Source organism: Strix uralensis, chromosome 22 (assembly GCF_047716275.1).
Source record: "Strix uralensis isolate ZFMK-TIS-50842 chromosome 22, bStrUra1, whole genome shotgun sequence".
Lineage (NCBI taxonomy): Eukaryota > Metazoa > Chordata > Aves > Strigiformes > Strigidae > Strix > Strix uralensis.
In genome coordinates, this window is record NC_133993.1 from 6,243,745 (window position 1) to 6,260,855 (window position 17,111).

The following is a 17,111-nucleotide window of genomic DNA, read 5'->3' on the forward strand; positions in this document are numbered from 1 at the left end:
GTACGTGTGCATGCAGATGTGTGCATGTGTGCACAGCTGTGTATGTGTGTGCACGTGATGTGTACATGTGTGTGTGGCCACGTACACGCCTATGAAAGCAAACGCGTGTGTGCAGGCACATATGCGTGTGTGCATGCGTGTACACAGCCACGCACGCGTGTGTGCATGCACATCCATGCGCATGTGCACACTCAGCTGCGCGTGCACACGTCTGTGCAGCCATACCCCCGCCTGAGCAAGTGCCCGAGCAAGCGTGGTGTGTGAATTTACCCCAGTTCCCTGCATTTTCACACGTTCCCACCGTTCCCACGGCCACCACTTGCTGAGGGCAGGTGGGGCAGGGAGCGATGGGTGACTGTGGGGGAAGACCCGCTGTCCCCACCCCGGCTGGGGTGATGGGTGACGGAGCAGAGGCAGAGCCAGGCTTTGATTTCAAGCCCGTAGCGTGGCACAGAGCCGTATGCCTGCGACAAGGGGGGATTTTTCCACCACCCAACACAGTTTCTTGCAAAAATCTGTGTTGCGTGGCGGGTGGGGAAAGCCGTGGGGACCAGGAGCCGTGGCACAGGGACAGGAAACTGTGACTGCAGGTGATGACTTTCCCCAGGGCCGGGGTGGCAGCAGCGCTACCAACGGCTGCCAGACCCTGGGTGGGACAGCTGGGCACCCAGGGGTGATGGCAGGGCAGCCTGGGGCAATGTCTGGACACTCTGGGGATAAATTTCAGGCACCCTGGGTGATATCTGAGTATCCCAGGGCAATATCTGGACACCTAGGGCAACATCTGGGCACCCTGAGGCAACATTGGGACACCCTGGGGCAACTTTTGGGCACCCTGGGTGATATCTGAGTATCCTGGATAACACCTAGACACCCTGAAGCAACATCTGTGTATCCTGGAGCAACATCTGTACATGCAGGGCAACATCAGGGCACCCGTGGCAGCATCTGGGCATCCTGAGAGATATCTGAGTATCCTGGGATAAAATTTGGACACCCTGGGGTGACATCTGACCATCATGAGTCATATCTGAGTATCCTGGGACAACATCTGGACACCCAGGCCAACATCTGGTCAATCCTGGGTGATTTCTTGTTGCCCTGGAGCAAGATCTGCACATGCAGGGCAACATCTGGGCATCCTGGGTGATCCCTGGTTGTCCTGGAGCAACATCTGGGCACCCTGGGATGGTATCTAGGTGCTGCAGGTCAAGACCTGGGTGACCCACCCAACATCTGGCCAGGTGGGGGCCACATCTGGGCAGCGCCTTGGCTGTGTTTGGGGGACATGGGGACGCAGGGACTGATCACCAGCCCAGGGCAATGCCCCCTTCTGTTTGGGTCGAGGTTTTCACCGCTCCAGGAGCTGAAAAATATATTCGATTTATTTATGCAAAATGTATCTTGCTTTGCCAAAAACCTTTAGCAGCTGCAGCCACCCCAAAAACGCACTTGCAACCCCATAGATGGGCTCGGCTCCAAGTCCTCTTCCTCCCACGGGAATCGCATCACCAGGAATTCGGCAACGGATGCACTGACCCGCTGAAACAACCGGGATAAACACCTCTCGCTGCAAAATCCACAGCAACAATAAATCCCGGTTGCGATTCCCCCTCTCCCGCGGCGTTGCTATTTTCTACCGCCCGCGAGCGATTTGGAAGGAGCCCCATGGAAAGCAGCAACTCGCATTCCCGGCCGCTTATAGCACAGCACGTGTCCCCGTGAATCACCGCTCGGGAGTCGGGGTTGGTTTTTGCAGTGAGTCAGAGCCAGCGAGGCCCCGCGCGCCGTCCGGAGCAGAAATCCTGAGTCAGAGCTTGGAAATGGCAGGAGGTTTAAAAAGCTTTGCTGGTTTTGGGTTGGGGTTTTTTTGTTTTTTTTTTTTTTTTTTCTGGATCTTGACTTTATAGAGGAAATGTTTCCCCAGGGGACACGGGATGGGAATTAGGGGGTTTTGAGGGGTGTGTCCCCCCACTTGGATTTGGGATTTGAAACTGGGATTAAGGGAAATTCCCCAAAATGTAAGAAAAGCGGAGCGTGGGGTGATGATGAAGCAAGGCGGGGGGCTGCTGAAAGCTGCAATGCACCCCGCTCCCAGCACCCCGCCCTGGGCGAGGGCCGGATCCAGGTGGTCCCCAGGGAACCCCGTAACATCCCACATCCCCAGGGCACCTTGCACCTCCAGGTCACCCATGTCCCCACATCACCTGTGTCCCCACAGCACCCTGCCTTCAAGGAAAGCCCTCGGAGCAGAGGGTGAAGGACCTTCGCCTCAGGGGCTCAAGGACCCCAAATTCTGTTCTTTCATTACTATCATAATTAATAAAGTTTGGTACAAATTAACAGTAACCAGTTGCTCTGCTAGACCCAGCCATCCCCTGCCCCATGTTTGGGACCATGCCCCTGCCCAGTGCCCTGGTGACATTGTCCCAGTGCAGTGTCCCAGTGCAGTGTCCCAGTGCATCATCCCAGTGCAATGTCCCAGTGTCCCAGTGCATTGTCCCAGTGCATTGTCGCAGTGCCCCAGTGCATCGTCCCAGTGCAATGTCCCAGTGTACCAGTGCAGTGTCCCAGTGCCCCAGTGCATTGTCCCAGTGCAATGTCCCAGTGTCCCAGTGCAATGTCCCAGTGCAGTGTCCCAGTGCATCATCCCGGTGCAATGTCCCAGTGTACCAGTGCAGTGTCCCAGTGCCCCAGTGCATCGTCCCAGTGCAATGTCCCAGTGTCCCAGTGCAATGTCCCAGTGCAGTGTCCCAGTGCCCCAGTGCATCGTCCCAGTGCAATGTCCCAGTGTACCAGTGCAGTGTCCCAGTGCCCCAGTGCAGTCCCAGTGCAATGTCCCAGTGTCCCAGTGCAATGTCCCAGTGCAGTGTCCCAGTGCCCCAGTGCATCGTCCCAGTGCAATGTCCCAGTGTCCCAGTGCATTGTCCCAGTGCATTGTCGCAGTGCCCCAGTGCATCGTCCCAGTGCAATGTCCCAGTGTACCAGTGCAGTGTCCCAGTGCCCCAGTGCATTGTCCCAGTGCAATGTCCCAGTGTCCCAGTGCAATGTCCCAGTGCAGTGTCCCAGTGCATCATCCCGGTGCAATGTCCCAGTGTACCAGTGCAGTGTCCCAGTGCCCCAGTGCATCGTCCCAGTGCAATGTCCCAGTGTCCCAGTGCAATGTCCCAGTGCAGTGTCCCAGTGCCCCAGTGCATCGTCCCAGTGCAATGTCCCAGTGTACCAGTGCAGTGTCCCAGTGCCCCAGTGCATCGTCCCAGTGCAATGTCCCAGTGTCCCAGTGCATTATCCCAGTGCAGTGCCCCAGTGCATCATCCCGGTGCAATGTCCCAGTGTACCAGTGCAGTGTCCCAGTGCCCCAGTGCATCGTCCCAGTGCAATGTCCCAGTGTACCAGTGCAGTGTCCCAGTGCATTGTCGCAGTGCCCCAGTGCATCGTCCCAGTGCAATGTCCCAGTGTACCAGTGCAGTGTCCCAGTGCCCCAGTGCATTGTCCCAGTGCAATGTCCCAGTGTCCCAGTGCAATGTCCCAGTGCAGTGTCCCAGTGCATCATCCCGGTGCAATGTCCCAGTGTACCAGTGCAGTGTCCCAGTGCCCCAGTGCATCGTCCCAGTGCAATGTCCCAGTGTCCCAGTGCATTGTCCCAGTGCATTGTCGCAGTGCCCCAGTGCATCGTCCCAGTGCAATGTCCCAGTGTACCAGTGCAGTGTCCCAGTGCCCCAGTGCATTGTCCCAGTGCAATGTCCCAGTGTCCCAGTGCAATGTCCCAGTGCAGTGTCCCAGTGCATCATCCCGGTGCAATGTCCCAGTGTACCAGTGCAGTGTCCCAGTGCCCCAGTGCAGTCCCAGTGCAATGTCCCAGTGTCCCAGTGCAATGTCCCAGTGTCCCAGTGCAATGTCCCAGTGCAGTGTCCCAGTGCCCCAGTGCATCGTCCCAGTGCAATGTCCCAGTGTACCAGTGCAGTGTCCCAGTGCCCCAGTGCAGTCCCAGTGCAATGTCCCAGTGTCCCAGTGCAATGTCCCAGTGCAGTGTCCCAGTGCCCCAGTGCATCGTCCCAGTGCAATGTCCCAGTGTCCCAGTGCATTATCCCAGTGCAGTGCCCCAGTGCATCATCCCGGTGCAATGTCCCAGTGTACCAGTGCAGTGTCCCAGTGCCCCAGTGCATCGTCCCAGTGCAATGTCCCAGTGTCCCAGTGCAATGTCCCAGTCCCCTGGTGCACTCCCCTGGGGCCCTCAACATGTGGCCCCAGCGCATTGTCCCCATGTCTGGTGCGCTGTCCTGATGTCACGGTGTACGGCCCCAGTGTCCCCATGTGTGACTCCGGTACCCTGGATGATTGTCCCAGTGCCCCAGGCCACAGCCCTGCTGCCCCACTGCATCACCCCACGGCATTGCTGCTCTCTGGGGCACTGCCTGGCTGCGTTGTCCTGCTGCACGGCCCAGGTGGGCCAGTGCAATGTCCCCATGTGCCATCCCCATGTGCCATCCCCGTGTGCTGTCCCTGTGTGCCATCCCCGTGTATCGCTCCGTGCCCTGGTGCAACGTCCCGGAGCACTGGGGGCACTGGCTCGGTGCTTTGCACCAGAGCACTGTCCTGGTGCACCGTTCCATTGCACTATCCTGGTGCACCCCGTACCTGTGCACCGTTCTGTGCGCTGCGCTGGGGCACTGCAGCACTGTCTCACTGCACTGACCCCCTGCCCTGGAGCACCATCCCAGTGCACTATCCCAGTGCATCCTGGTGCACTGGTGCACTGTTCCTCTGATCTATACCTGTGCACTGTCCCAGTGTCCTGGAGCACCATCCCAGTGCACTATCCCAGTGCACAGGTTCACTGTCCCAGTGCACTGGAGCACTGTCCCATCGCAGTGTCCTGGCACTGTCCCTGTGCACTGGAGCTCTGTCCCACTGCATTATCCCTGTGCCCTGGCCCGGTGCACCAGAGCACTGCTTCTCTGTGCTGTACTGGTGCACAGGCTCCCTGTCCCGGATCCCCGTCCCGGATCCCAGTCCCAGATCCCAGTCCCGGATCCCAGTCCCAGATCCCCATCCCAGATCCCCGTCCCAACTCCCTATCCCAGCTCCCTCTCCCGGCTCCCTGTCCCAGATCCCCATCCCGGATCCCTCTCCCGGCTCCCCATCCCGGATCCCCGTCCCAGATCCCTGTCCCGGATACCGGTGCCCAGGCTCCCCGTCCCGGCTCCCCGCGGCCCCGCAGAGCCCCTCAGCCCGCAAGGGGGCGCCGCGGCGGGACCGGCCCTCGCGTCCCCGGGCTGCGGCGCCGCCTCCTTCCCGCCAGCAGGGGGCGCGCGCGCCTCGCCTCGCCATTGGCTGCGGCGCCCCGGGAGCGCAGGGGCGGGAAAGGGGCAGCGCGGCCCGTTTCGGAAGCGGAGCGCTGATTGGGCGAGGCGCGGCGGGGCCGATGGAAGACGGGCGCTGATTGGTCTCCGCGCTCTCCCTCAGGGAGAGGGACACGCACCGCGGCCGGTGTCGGTGTCGGGGCCGGTGCCGGCGCCATGGAGGAGGCGGGTTGCGGGGCGCAGTTCCGCGCCGCCGTTCAGGTTATCCAAGGGCTGCCCCGGAGCGGTGAGTAGGGGCCGGGAACGGGGCCGGGGCGCTGCGGCCGCGGCGGCGGCCGCGGCCGCAGCGCCCCGGCCCCGTTCCCGGCTCCGCTGAGGCCGTGTCGCGTCGCAGGTTCGTACCGACCCTCCTATGAGGAGATGCTGCGTTTCTACAGCTACTACAAGCAGGCGACGGCGGGGTGCTGCCAGGGCCCAAGGCCCGGCTTCTGGGACCCCATCGGCCGGTACAAGTGGTAAGGCCCCTGGGGGGGGTGGGGGGGCGGCCCCCCTCAGGTCCGGTTCTCCCCCCTGTTCCCGGCCTCACGACAGCGGCTGTCACCCGCAGGGATGCCTGGCACAGCCTGGGGAGGATGTCCAAGGAGGAGGCAATGGCAGCTTATGTGGCTGAGATGAAGAAGGTGGCCCAAAAGGTAGCAGGGAGGGGGAGAGCGTCTGGGGTCGGGTGCTCGGTGGTCGCCCATCGCAAGCTACATCCTTCCCCAGATCATTGACACTGTGCCCATGGACGAGACAACAGAGGAGATGTTTGGGTACTTCGAGCCACTCTACGAGGTGATCCGTGACATGCCCCGGCCCCCTGAGGCCTTCTTCAAGAAGAAAGGGGGTGAGTGGGAGCCTCTGCACTCTGCTTGTGCCCAGCGCATCCCGCACCTCTGTGCCGTACTCTTCTCTCTTGGTGCATCCATCCTGCTGTTCCCTGCCTGCTTCAGCACTGGTACGACCATCACCTCTGGGCTCTGCTTTTCCCCAGGGCTGCTCCCTGCGGGGGGGGCAGGATGGACGTGCCACGTCCCTTCTGACTCCCCTGCCATGGCACAGTTGCTGCTGAGGTGCTTGTTGGGGCACCACCAAACAGGTTTCTCTTCCAGTGATGCAGGTGTCTCTTCAGTCTGGGCTTTCTCTCCGCAAAACTTTGAGGCGAGAACTTGAGATTTGGCTTCCAAATGCCCCTTGGCCCAGATCCCTGTACACGGTAGAGCAGGGGATCAGCTCCCATGGAGTGTTGCGGCAGGGAGGCTGTGCTTTCTCTTGGCGCTGGCCCACCTCCGGGCAGGGCGGGCTGTGTACAGCGAGTGCGGGTCATCTGATGTAAATATCTGGATAGGCCAGCCAGTTTTTGCAGCGGAGTGGATGTGGGGAAACTGGGGTTGAGAAATGGGATTACTGGGGCAATCTCATGCTAGAGAATAGTCCTTTCCATGCCTGCGACTGCCGCCTCATGCTGGGAGGTGGCTGGGGACCTGTCTCACCGCCGGAGCAGGGCAGTCCTCGGTGTATCTGGCTTGTGAGAAGCATCCGAGGGAGCAAGGGGCTGGACATGGTGGTTCAGAAAGGTGTCGGCTACTGTGGAGCAAATCTGCCAGCTGCACATCTGGAGGTTTGGCTGTGCTGCATCTCCAGTAGATTAGCTCAGCAGCAGATGAGCTTTCAGGGTATATTCGCAGCGGGTGTGTAAACTGTCAGTGCTTTGCTAATGTTGGAAGAGTGCTGACAAATGGACTCACTCCCTGCCTGTCCCCAGGCATCTGTCCTGCGTCTGACAGCTACTGTCACTCCCTGCTTCCAACAAGGATGCTGAAAACACGTTGCCTGTAAGGCTTGGCCTCAGGATGGCTGCTCCTTCCTGTGGTAGCCAGGCACTTTTGTTCTCTGTTTTGATGCTGAATCCCTTTAAAAGGCAAATAGACTTAATTTTTCTCTGTAACATAAAGGCTGGGTCTAAACTCCTGGTCATTACCCACTTGGGAGTGTCATCCTGCACTAGTGTCACTTACAAATGACGGTGTCACTTAAATCTAAACCTGTGGAGCAAATGAGCCCGAGGTGCCTGAAACAGTGGTTTAAATCGCTGAACTTCTTAAGCTGTTGAGTCATTTGTGTTAAAGGTTCTCAAACCCGCCTTCAGATTTTGTGCAGTTGCAACTTTTGTTACCAATAATCCAGAGGACAAAGATGGTTTTAGACACCGCGGTGGGTGAGAGCGGAGCATGGCAGGCGTGGGGCCCTCAGCGGCCGCAGAGCTTTTGGGGGACAGAGGTGCTGCATGGGAGGAGTCTGGGCAGGTTTGGTTTTGTTTATTTCCAGAGTCAACACACTGTAAAGTGGCACTTGAACCCCATATCGTGAAGGGTTCAGGGTCTCGACAGATCTCCAGTCAGCAGAGCTTTCACCAGCATCTTGTACGTGTAGGCCAAGATTGAAGCAACTGGGAAGTGACAGTTAAGCCCTTGCAGAGGCTGGGTGCTGTTCTGCCAGCCCCGCGGGCACGGGGGGGCTGGGGTTTGAGCCAGGCTTGCCCTGGCGCAGTGATGTGTGAGGTGACAGGGCCCTGCCTGCACCCACCCACCCCTGCGGGTCACAGCACACACACTGAGGAGAGATTTGGGAATGGTGACGGTCCCTGAGCGGAGCAGCCCTGGTGCTAACTCCTGTGCAGGGTGGGGGCTGCCCTTGTCCCCCTCTGGGGGTTTGGTCACCTGGGCTGGGCTCGTGGGAGTCCCATGGCCGTGGGTCTGCTGTGCTGGCGAAGGCAGCTTGGGAATGGCAGAGATGTGCAGGCAAGGTGCAGGCAGGACAGCATTGCCACATACCTGCCTGGCCAGGAGCAGGGAGCAAAGTCCCGCGGGCCGCTGGAAAGGCAGCTGGGCTTAACCCTGCAGCTCTGCGGGGTGGTGGGGTGGGCTGGATCCCCGGGCAGGCAGCTGCCCCGGCCCTCTCTGGGGTGCCGCTGCCTGCTGAAAGCCCTCGCAGGCAATGGCGGCGTGCGCTGCCTAGACCAGGCTCTCCCCAGACAACACGTCTTGCGTTCAGCTCTGTGCGTTACCATGGGTGTGCCATGTGTCCTGCCAGGAGACAAGGACAGTGGCCCTCACCCGTCCGTGTTTACCCAGCCGTTGGCCAGTGCCGATCCCTCTGCCTGTTGCCACAGGGGCTCAGGGCACAGGGACTCCCCTGCCACCCCCGGGCGAGCGAGATGCTCTGCACAGGGTAGACCCTGCTCACCGGTTGAGTTTGTGTTGCTTCCTGGGCCATCGGCAAACAGAGCCGGCCCCTCTTCGTCTCTGCCACCCGCTGTGCGTGTCCGGAGGCTGCTGGCCTGCCTGGCAGGAGGGTGGCCCCGCGTCCGCATGTGCCCCAGCCATGCTGGCAGGGAAGCAGTGCGGAGCCCAACCCGCAGAGAGCCTGCGCTGCCAGGATCACCCTTGACCGCTTTAATTCTCCTCTGCCCCTTCCCCTCCATGCAGGCACTCAGGAGCAGACGAACGACCCCAGCCAGGATGACCCAGCGAGCAGCCCGCCTCCGGAGCGCCCTGAAGACGCCCTGCCCGAGGAGCAGCACAACGGGCAGCACGGGCCAGGTTGGTCTCCATGGTGTGGCCAGCACCTGGCAGAGACCCCACAGAAGAGGCACCGGCCTCCGTCCACCCACAGAGCTGTTGGCTTCAGGCACCTCTGGCCCAACCCTGCCAGTGTTGCGGGCGTTGCCTGAGTCACAGCGAGCTGGAGATTTTCATAGGTCCAGCTCTCAGTGCTGTTCTTGATGCCAGGGTAACCCTGGGTGTGTTGGTTTGACTCTGCGTTGCTCTTACCTGTGCCAAGGGGCCTGATCTGCTAAACCACAGCGAGACGACACAGGTGTTTCCCCACAGACTGGGAAAATGTCACCCTGGAAGGTCCATGTTCCAGGAGGGACACGCTGTCCCTCGGCTCAAGCCAAGTCCATCCCTTCTGCGGCACTGGGAGCCACGGTGCCGAGCCCCGGCCCTCCCTGCCTGTGCCATGGCTAACGCCTTGGTCCTGGCTTTCCTTGTACAGCCCCTCACACCCTCACCCACCACCTTGTGCCTCCCTCGAGGGCACTGGTAGTTCCCCTGCCCCAAGGGGCCTCTCGCTGTGCCCCGGGTTGGGTGGGGTGCCCCAGGGAGGCGTTCGTGCCACCGCTGGCCCAGCCCTCCCCCGAGGAGCATAAACGGTCACCGAGCCAGGGCCTGCGCCCAGGCCATGCCCGTCCTCAAGTGCGCCTGGGCTGGCAGCGTGTGGGGAGCTGGGCAGCATGTGAGCGGTACCTGCTCCCTGCCGGAGCAGCTGTGGCCATAGGTCCCACTGGAGGGGCTCCCCACAGGGCCGGGGTTTTGGCTGGCCGCCGCCACAGCCCTCTCCCCAGGTGGGAGCCGCACACGGGCAGAGAAACCCACACTAAAATGGCAGCATGTTGGGGCCTGCCTGCCCGTGAGTGGGGCTCTGCGACACCGTGGGCAGAAGGGGGAATTCGGTCCTTGGATGGCCACAATCCAGGTGGTGGTAACAGAGCCGGTTCCTTCCCCCTCTGTGCCTCAGTTTCCTTCTCCTGCCTTGCTTGGTGCACGCAGACGCTGCGTTCTTGCCCACATTTGGACCTGCTGCCTTACGGCTGCGCTGAGCTTCTGCTGCCCTCCGGACACGGCATGCCCACAGCTGAGCCATGTGCTTCCCTTCCAGGAGGTGGGCTGGCCCCCGCCACCGAGGCACTTGAAGGTAGCCAGGTGACCAGTGACTCTGAGGGGGACGTGTACTGCGATACCCTGGAGCAGATGGAGCCTGAGCAGGTAACGGAGGGCTGGGAAGTGCTGGGGTCCTGCCACACCACGGTGGAGGCTTTGCCTGCTGCCAGCCCTGCCCTGCCTGCACTGTACAGGCAGATCTTTGTATCATCAGCTCCCCCAGCCCTGCACGTCACTGCAGCACTGCCACGCTGCCACTCGGCACCACCGTCCTGGGAGCCCGGTGAGGCTCCCAAAACCTGCAGGGCCACCCAGCTGCACCCCTCTGTGCTCTGTGTCCCTCTTGGAGCCTGATCCTCGTCACCGAGGGGAGGCTTGAGGAGCCCTCGGTGCGCCCCAGCACCACCCAGCGCCCCCCTCATTCCTGTGGTGGGACACTGGTGGGCTGCTGGCGCTGAGCGAGGCCGGTAGCCGCGGGTGGGGATGGTGCAGACACCTTGCTTGCACCCCTGCCGCTCACCCTCTGCTCCCTGCAGCAGGCAGCTCAGCTGCCGCCGGCAGCGTTTGGCACTTGAGGTGCTGTGGTGGGGCTTGACGGATCTGGTGGGCGGGAGGGAGGAAGCCACCCGGCCACCTGGCTTCTACCTGGGGCACTTTGGCCAGCTCAAGCTGGGGCACCTCGCTTCCCTCTGGGGTTGTGGAGCTCTGTTGCCTCCCAAACCGGCTGCTGACCGGTGGTGTTCGTGGGATTTTGCTTCGCTCAGCCCCACGCACCTGCCACCACCAAAAATGCCGCCATGGAGCAGGGGGAGAGACCCCACCTGGTGACACCGGCTGTGCCCCCGCAGCCCCCGGGGAGGGGAGCGGGGGTCTCAGGGCCCTTATTCTCTCCCCTCGCGCAGGCTGGGAAGCCGCTGGGTCTCTCCCCGACCGGCGGCCAGGCCATGCCCGAGCCCCCACGGCCCCGTGGCGCAGGGCAGGGAGAGCGGGGTGAAGGCAGAAGACTAGAGGGGAGGAGCAGCCCTGGCCTTGCAGCCCTTGGCCCCGAGAGAGGTGGGTGCAGCGTTTGGCTCCTGCGCGCCTTCCCGCTGCTCCCTCCCCACCTCCCTGCACCAGGGCTGGACGCTGGGGGGCTGCACGGGGGCTGGGAGGGCTGTGACCACCAACAGGGAACAGAGTTTGGCTCCAGCACACAGGGGCGGGTGGTTCAGCAGCCGCGAGGAGTCCTGAGTGTCCCCTCTCTTCATCCCTCGGTCCCCAAGCAGTTCGGTGTCTTTCCTGACTGGGCAGCCCCGCCAGCCTGCGCCCAGCTCCTGCCCAGTCCCTGCTGCCAGCGGCTTTGCCTGGTGCCTTTGGGGGTGGGGGGTGCTGGGGGGGTGAAGCTGGGACCCATGTCCCTGGAGGTGTGGGTCCTGGGGTGCTCTGCCTCTGCAGTACCACCCACCACTGGCGTTTGGGGACAACCAGGCCCCGAGCTGTGCCGCTGTGGAGTGGGGACAAGGAGCCTCCTGCCAACCCTGGGGCTCTCCCCAGGCATATCCCGGGGGCTTTCTGCTCTGGAGTGACACTGTCACCTCACCTGGGCCCAGCCCACCCATCTCACCCTTATCTTCCCCCATTAACGTTTTCACAAACCCTCCCCGGCTGCTTGACCTTGGGAATTAACTTGTAACGTGGCCGACAGAGCCACGCTGGGCCATCCCCGGCGCGCTGGGGGCTGGCAGCGAGCCCCTGCCTGCCCTCCGCTCGCGGCCCGGGGTACCCGGCTGTTTGCCGGGCTGCAGCCGGGTGGGAGCGGGGCCTCCGCTGGGGCCAGGGCCTGGCAGGGAGGCAGCTGCGCAGGGAAGGTGCCGTGCCTGGCGTTCAGCACCCTGCCTGTGCCGGGTGAGGCGAGGTGACCTGCTGGGGGGGGGGTTGGTAGCCCGTGTCCCCGGGGACAGGCCTGGTGCTGGCTGATGGCGAGGACATGGGCTACGGGTCTGGGCTGAGCACTCCTGGCTCTGCCTGGAGTGGCTGCGGTGTGGGCAGAGCAGGCCGCGTGCAGGCAGGGAGCCCGTGAGCTCCCTGGGGAGCGCGAGGGGGTGCTCAGCCAGCCCTGCCCGGTGCGGACGGGCACCGCTGCCGCACGTGCTCTGTCCCTGCCCCGCCGGCCCTGAGCAGCGCCCATCTTTGTGCCCCACAGACTGGCTCAGCGGGGGACAGCGGCACGCCGGGACCACCCCTGAGCTTGCCCAGGGGCTACCGGCAGAGCTGGACGCCCGCGTGGCCAGCACCGTCCGAGCCCTGCAGGCCGACATGCGGCGAGTGCTGGAGCGCCTGAGCGAGCTGGAGACGCTCGCCTCCGCGCAGGTATGGGTCCACGCTGGTGCAGGCCGGGCCGGTGGGGCTCAGCTCCGGTCCCTGCAGGCGGGCAGCCTGGGGTGGCCTGAGTGTGGGGAGACCTCGGGGTGCAGCGGGGCTGAGGCCGGTGCTGCTCTGATCCACCTCGAGGTGCAGGCAGGAGCCGAGGTGCAGGCAGAAAGCTGCTGCCTCCATCATTCCCGCTGCCCCTGGGGGCCCAGCTTGGCTGCACCGTCCAGATCCCCAAGCGGGCTGGCTCCTGCCCATCCCCTCCCTCTCACGGGGACACGGGGGCTGGAAGGGGGTGCCCAGCCCCTCCTGCACCCCAAACGCTCTCTTGTCTTGCAGGGGGACGCAGCCGGGACCGATCCTGACCAGCCACTGGCTCCGCAGGTGAGGTGGAGGTGGAGGCAGCGCTGCGGGGTGGCCCTGCTGCCCCACGCTGCCCGTCCCCAGGGGCCCGGTGACCCACGGGGGCCTGGAGACGCTGCGGGGGGCGGGCAGGTCGGGGCAGGGTCACTCAGCTGGGGAGCAGGTGACATTCCTGGGGCACATCCCCAGCGTCCCAACACCACGGATGACAGCGTTGAGTCAAGCTCTCCACAGGGTGACGGGTGTGACGAGGACTGCGGGGCAGTGACAGTGGCCTGCCACCGCCTGCCTTTCAGCAGAGGGCCGGGCGGGATGTTTGGTCACACCAGTGACGCCTTTGTCCCCCTCCCCACGCCGCCTCTCTCTGTCCCCTCGCCAGGGAGCATCCCCGTGGCCCCTGACCGTCTCCCCGCACACCCTGCTCTTCCTCCTCACCTGGCCTTTCGTCACCCAGTGGCTGCTGCGCCGCTGGCAGGGCACGAAGAGGTGACGGCCGCATCCCCGCGGCCACCACCAGCCACCGCCAGGCTGCCGCCACCCCTCCTTCCCCATCCTACTTAGCACGAGCCGGGGAAGCCACACGGGATCGACGCGGGAATCGCTTCACCCAGCCACGGGGTCTCCTGCGGGCCAGGACCCCAACCCCGAGGGAGGGGGAGCCACCGCGCACCGCCGACTGCCACCGTCACTCTCAGGGTCTCGCCAGCCCCGCCGGGAGGGCCCAGGGACCAGCCGGCCACGGGGAGCGGGGCGTGGGCTCGCCCCCGCGCCCCAGACGGGATCCCCCGGGGGATCCCCTCGCTACCACGCACAGATGGACCACGGCCCCGGTGCTGGGCGGGTGGCGGGGGACAGAGCCCCTGCCCCCGGCCCCAGAGACCGGTTCCATGAAGTGCTGGAACGTCCGAACCTGCCTGAATTAAAAGTTGCCTTTTGAGTCCAGCGCCGCTGCCTGCTGCCCTGCCCCGGGAGGGGACGGCCGGGGGCCACCGCGGCCACCCCGCTCCGGCCTGGCCGCCCCGCGGCGGGCAGAGGGGCACGGGGGCAGCTGCTCTGGCCGGGGCTGCCAGGTCCCCAGACCCCAACGCCGGTTCCTGGCCCCATCCTCAGGGTCCCCGCCTCCGCACGGGCGGGTGGCAGTGCCACCGCGGGGGGGGGGGGTGGACAGCTCCCAGCGCCAGCAGGATCCGCCAGGCCGAGGCCTCTGGTGCCGCCAGGCTGCTGCCAGCACCTCCCGCCCTGCTTCGGGTGACCCGGCGGCGGTGGGTGTCACCGGGGCACCCAGCGCCCAGCGCCCCCCCCGGCGGTGCAGCCGGACGGGCAGAGGGCGGCTTCCTGCCCGCGGGGGGGCGGGGGTGGATGTTGGGGACCCCCCTCCTCGCCCCGGGGCTCGGCGGTGCCACCCTGGGGGGCCCCGCTAGCCGCTCGCCCACGGGCTGGGGGGGCGCAGCCGATGCGGGGGGGCAGGGCAGGGCCCCCCCCCCGTGCTGCTGCCACAGCGGGTGACACCCCCCACCCCCCCGTGGACTGTCCCGCACCCCCTTGGCCACGGATCCCCCGGGGACTGGCCCCCACCCTGGCTGTGGGTCCCCAGGTCGTGTGTCCCACGGGGTGGCCCCGCGATGGCCCCCCCCCAGCCGCGGGCTCCCTCCATGGCCCCCCCAGCCACGGATCCCCCAGAGCCCCCCCGCCCCTCCCCCGGGCAGGGGGTCCCCCAGGGCTGCCCCCCCCGCCATGGCTCCCCCATAGCCCAGCCCCGCCCCGGCCGTGGGGCCCCAGGGACCGTGACTGGGGGGGGGCACAACCGCTGGCGGGGGGGGGAGGGGGGGGGAAGGCGCAGGCCCAGGCCGCCCTGCCCCCCCCCCCTTCTCCCCACCCCCCCGCGGGCCCAGGCGTCCGGGAGCAGAGCTCCGCACCGCCCCTGGAAAAAAGGGACGCGGTGCCTTTAAGGAGGGACTTCTTTCTGCTCAGGTTTGTTTACATCTCCCTCCGCGCGGCTACAGTCGCCGCACCCAGCGCAGCCCCAGGATACCTCCGCCCGCCCCCACCCCCCCGCCGCCGCCCCCCCCCCGCCCCGGGGCCTCCCCGCCGCCCGGCCCGTTACAGCCCCCCCGGCCCGGGCCGGGCCGCGGCCGGCGCGGGGGGGTCGCAGCACAGCCCCGTGACTCCTCCGCGGAGCGGGGACTCCTTTCGGGCCGCCCCACGGGCTCGCCGCGGGGGGGAGGGGGGGGCGGGGGCGCTGCCCTCGGCGCGGCCCTGAAGGTCGCCGGGCGCGCGCGGCCCCGGCACGGGGGCGCCCCTCCGCGCGTGGTACGGCCCGGCCCCGCCCTCGCCCCCTCGGATTGGCGGTGCCGCGCTCGAGTGACGTCCGGCGCGGCCAATCGCAACCCAGCCGCCGCCGCGGTCAGGGGGCGGGGCACAGCGGGCCGGCCCGCCCTCCGCGCCCGCCGATTGGCCGCGGGGCGGCACCGCCCGCGCACGGGGCGCGGGAGCGGCGGCGGCGGGCGCGCGGCGGGGGCGGGGCACTGCGGGTCCCGGCGTGCCGCGGGGCGGGGCGGGCAGCGCGCCTGCGCGGGGCGGGGCGGCGCGCGCGCGGGTACTTAAGGCAGGGGAGCGGGCGGGGAGCGGCAGTCGGGAGCAGGCGGCGGCGGCGGCGGGTGGCAGCGCGGGGCGGGGCGCGGCGGGGGGGGAGGAGGCGGCGGCGCGTGCCATGCGCGCGGGGGGGCGGGCCCGGCGGCGTTAACCCCTCGGCGACCGGCGGCGGTGACCCCCGGGGCCTCGGCCCCGCGCCATGGCCCGGGCGGCCTGAGGGGAAGGAGGAGAGGGGCGGGGGGGGGCGGCGGCGGCCCCATGCGGCGCGGGTAGCGCCTGTCCCCGAGGGAGCGGAGCCGAGCGCCATGGCCGACGCGGCGCCCGCCGAGCCGGGGCCGGAGCCCCAGTGCGAGCCGGAGCCCCGCTGCGAGCCGGAGCCCCAGCCGGAGCCCGAGCCCGAGCGCGGCGACGCGCCGGCGGCGGACGGCGAGGCCGGGCGGCTGCCACCCCGCGGGGCGGAGGAGGCGGCGGCGGCAGCGGAGGGCGCGGGCGGCGCCGAGGAGCGGCCGTCGGCGGGCGGAGCGGCGCGTCCCGGTCTGGGCCCGCGGTACCGGTCGTCGGTGGGCCGCGCCGAGGAGTGGCCGGTGAAGAAGAAGCACCGTCGGCGGCCGTCGAAGAAGAAGCGGCGCTGGAAGCCCTACTCGAAGCTGAGCTGGGAGGAGAAGCAGCAGTTCGACGAGCGGCAGAGCCTCCGCGCCTCCCGGCTGCGCGCCGAGATGTTCGCCAAGGGGCAGCCGGTGGCCCCCTACAACACCACGCAGTTCCTGATGGAGGACCACGACCAGGAGGAGCCCGACCTGAAAACCGGGTTGTACCCGCGGCGAGCGGCCGCCAAGTCGGACGACACGAGCGAGGAGGATTTCCTGGAGGAGGCGGCGGAGGAGGACGGGGGCAGCGACGGGATGGGGGGGGACGGCAGCGAGTTTCTGCAGCGGGACTTCTCGGAGACCTACGAGCGGTACCATGTGGAGAGCCTGCAGAACATGAGCAAGCAGGAGCTGGTGAAGGAGTACCTGGAGCTGGAGAAGTGCCTCTCCCGCATGGAGGAGGAGAACAACCGGCTGAGGATGGAGAGCAAAAAACACGGGGGGGAAACGGCGGAGACGGCGCGGGTGCGGCAGCTGGAGCTGGAGGTGGACAGGTTGCGAGCCGAGAACCTGCAGCTGCTGAAGGAGAAGGACCTGCCCGGGCAGGAGAAGGGCCCCTGCAAGCTGGGGGAGTGACACTGGGGGGGCAGGGGGGGCTTTTTACAGTGGTGGGTGTAACATTCTATACATCTGTACAGAGACGCCGCGGACCCTTTTTAACGGGAGAAAAGCGCAGCTGGGGAGCGGGGGGGGGGGGACCTCCCCCCTTTTTTAGGTGGCGGTGGGGGGGGGAGGGGGTGATGTATCGGTGATACTTGGTTTATGATTTTTTTTTTTGTGTTTAAACCAAAAAAAAAAAATTCCCCAGGAAAGCTGTAAATTGGCCAAAACTGACTATAAAAAAAAATATAGAGGTCTAATAAATTTAATTACTTGTAACTGTAACGGTTTTGGTGTGATTTCTAGAAAATATTCAGAATGGCACTGCAGAAGGGAATACATTCTGAACTATTTTCGTGATGTTATAACTGCTCTGTGGTGGTGGTTTGATTAAAATTAGCTGTAATCTCCCACTTAACCCTTTTTGTTATTTTTTTCCCCCCACATATTTTCCATTCTAAGCCTGTCCTGGGACCTGCGATAGTTAAAATACC

General features: G+C 65.2%; 2 protein-coding genes across 4 annotated transcripts; both read left to right on the forward strand.

Annotated features, from left to right (window-relative positions):
- The first annotated feature begins 5,470 nt into the window (after positions 1-5,470).
- ACBD4 (acyl-CoA binding domain containing 4) lies at positions 5,471-13,721 on the forward strand. Of its 3 annotated transcripts, none has more exons than XM_074892281.1 (10): positions 5,471-5,589; positions 5,698-5,818; positions 5,911-5,995; positions 6,069-6,189; positions 8,831-8,944; positions 10,065-10,171; positions 10,969-11,119; positions 12,249-12,415; positions 12,755-12,799; positions 13,158-13,721. In XM_074892281.1, the coding sequence occupies exons 1-10, from the start codon at positions 5,520-5,522 to the stop codon at positions 13,266-13,268; spliced, it is 1,092 nt and encodes a 363-aa protein (XP_074748382.1). In that variant the 5' UTR covers positions 5,471-5,519; the 3' UTR covers positions 13,269-13,721. The 3 variants fall into 3 exon arrangements, with proteins under 3 accessions (XP_074748382.1, XP_074748383.1, XP_074748381.1); XM_074892282.1 differs by having other exon boundaries at positions 5,473-5,589; positions 6,069-6,300; XM_074892280.1 differs by having other exon boundaries at positions 5,482-5,578; positions 5,658-5,818; positions 6,069-6,300.
- Positions 13,722-15,435: 1,714 nt separating this feature from the next.
- On the forward strand, positions 15,436-16,902 carry HEXIM1 (HEXIM P-TEFb complex subunit 1). Its single transcript, XM_074891859.1, has one exon. The coding sequence runs from the start codon at positions 15,676-15,678 to the stop codon at positions 16,591-16,593; it is 918 nt and encodes a 305-aa protein (XP_074747960.1). The 5' UTR covers positions 15,436-15,675; the 3' UTR covers positions 16,594-16,902.
- Positions 16,903-17,111: the final 209 nt, after the last annotated feature.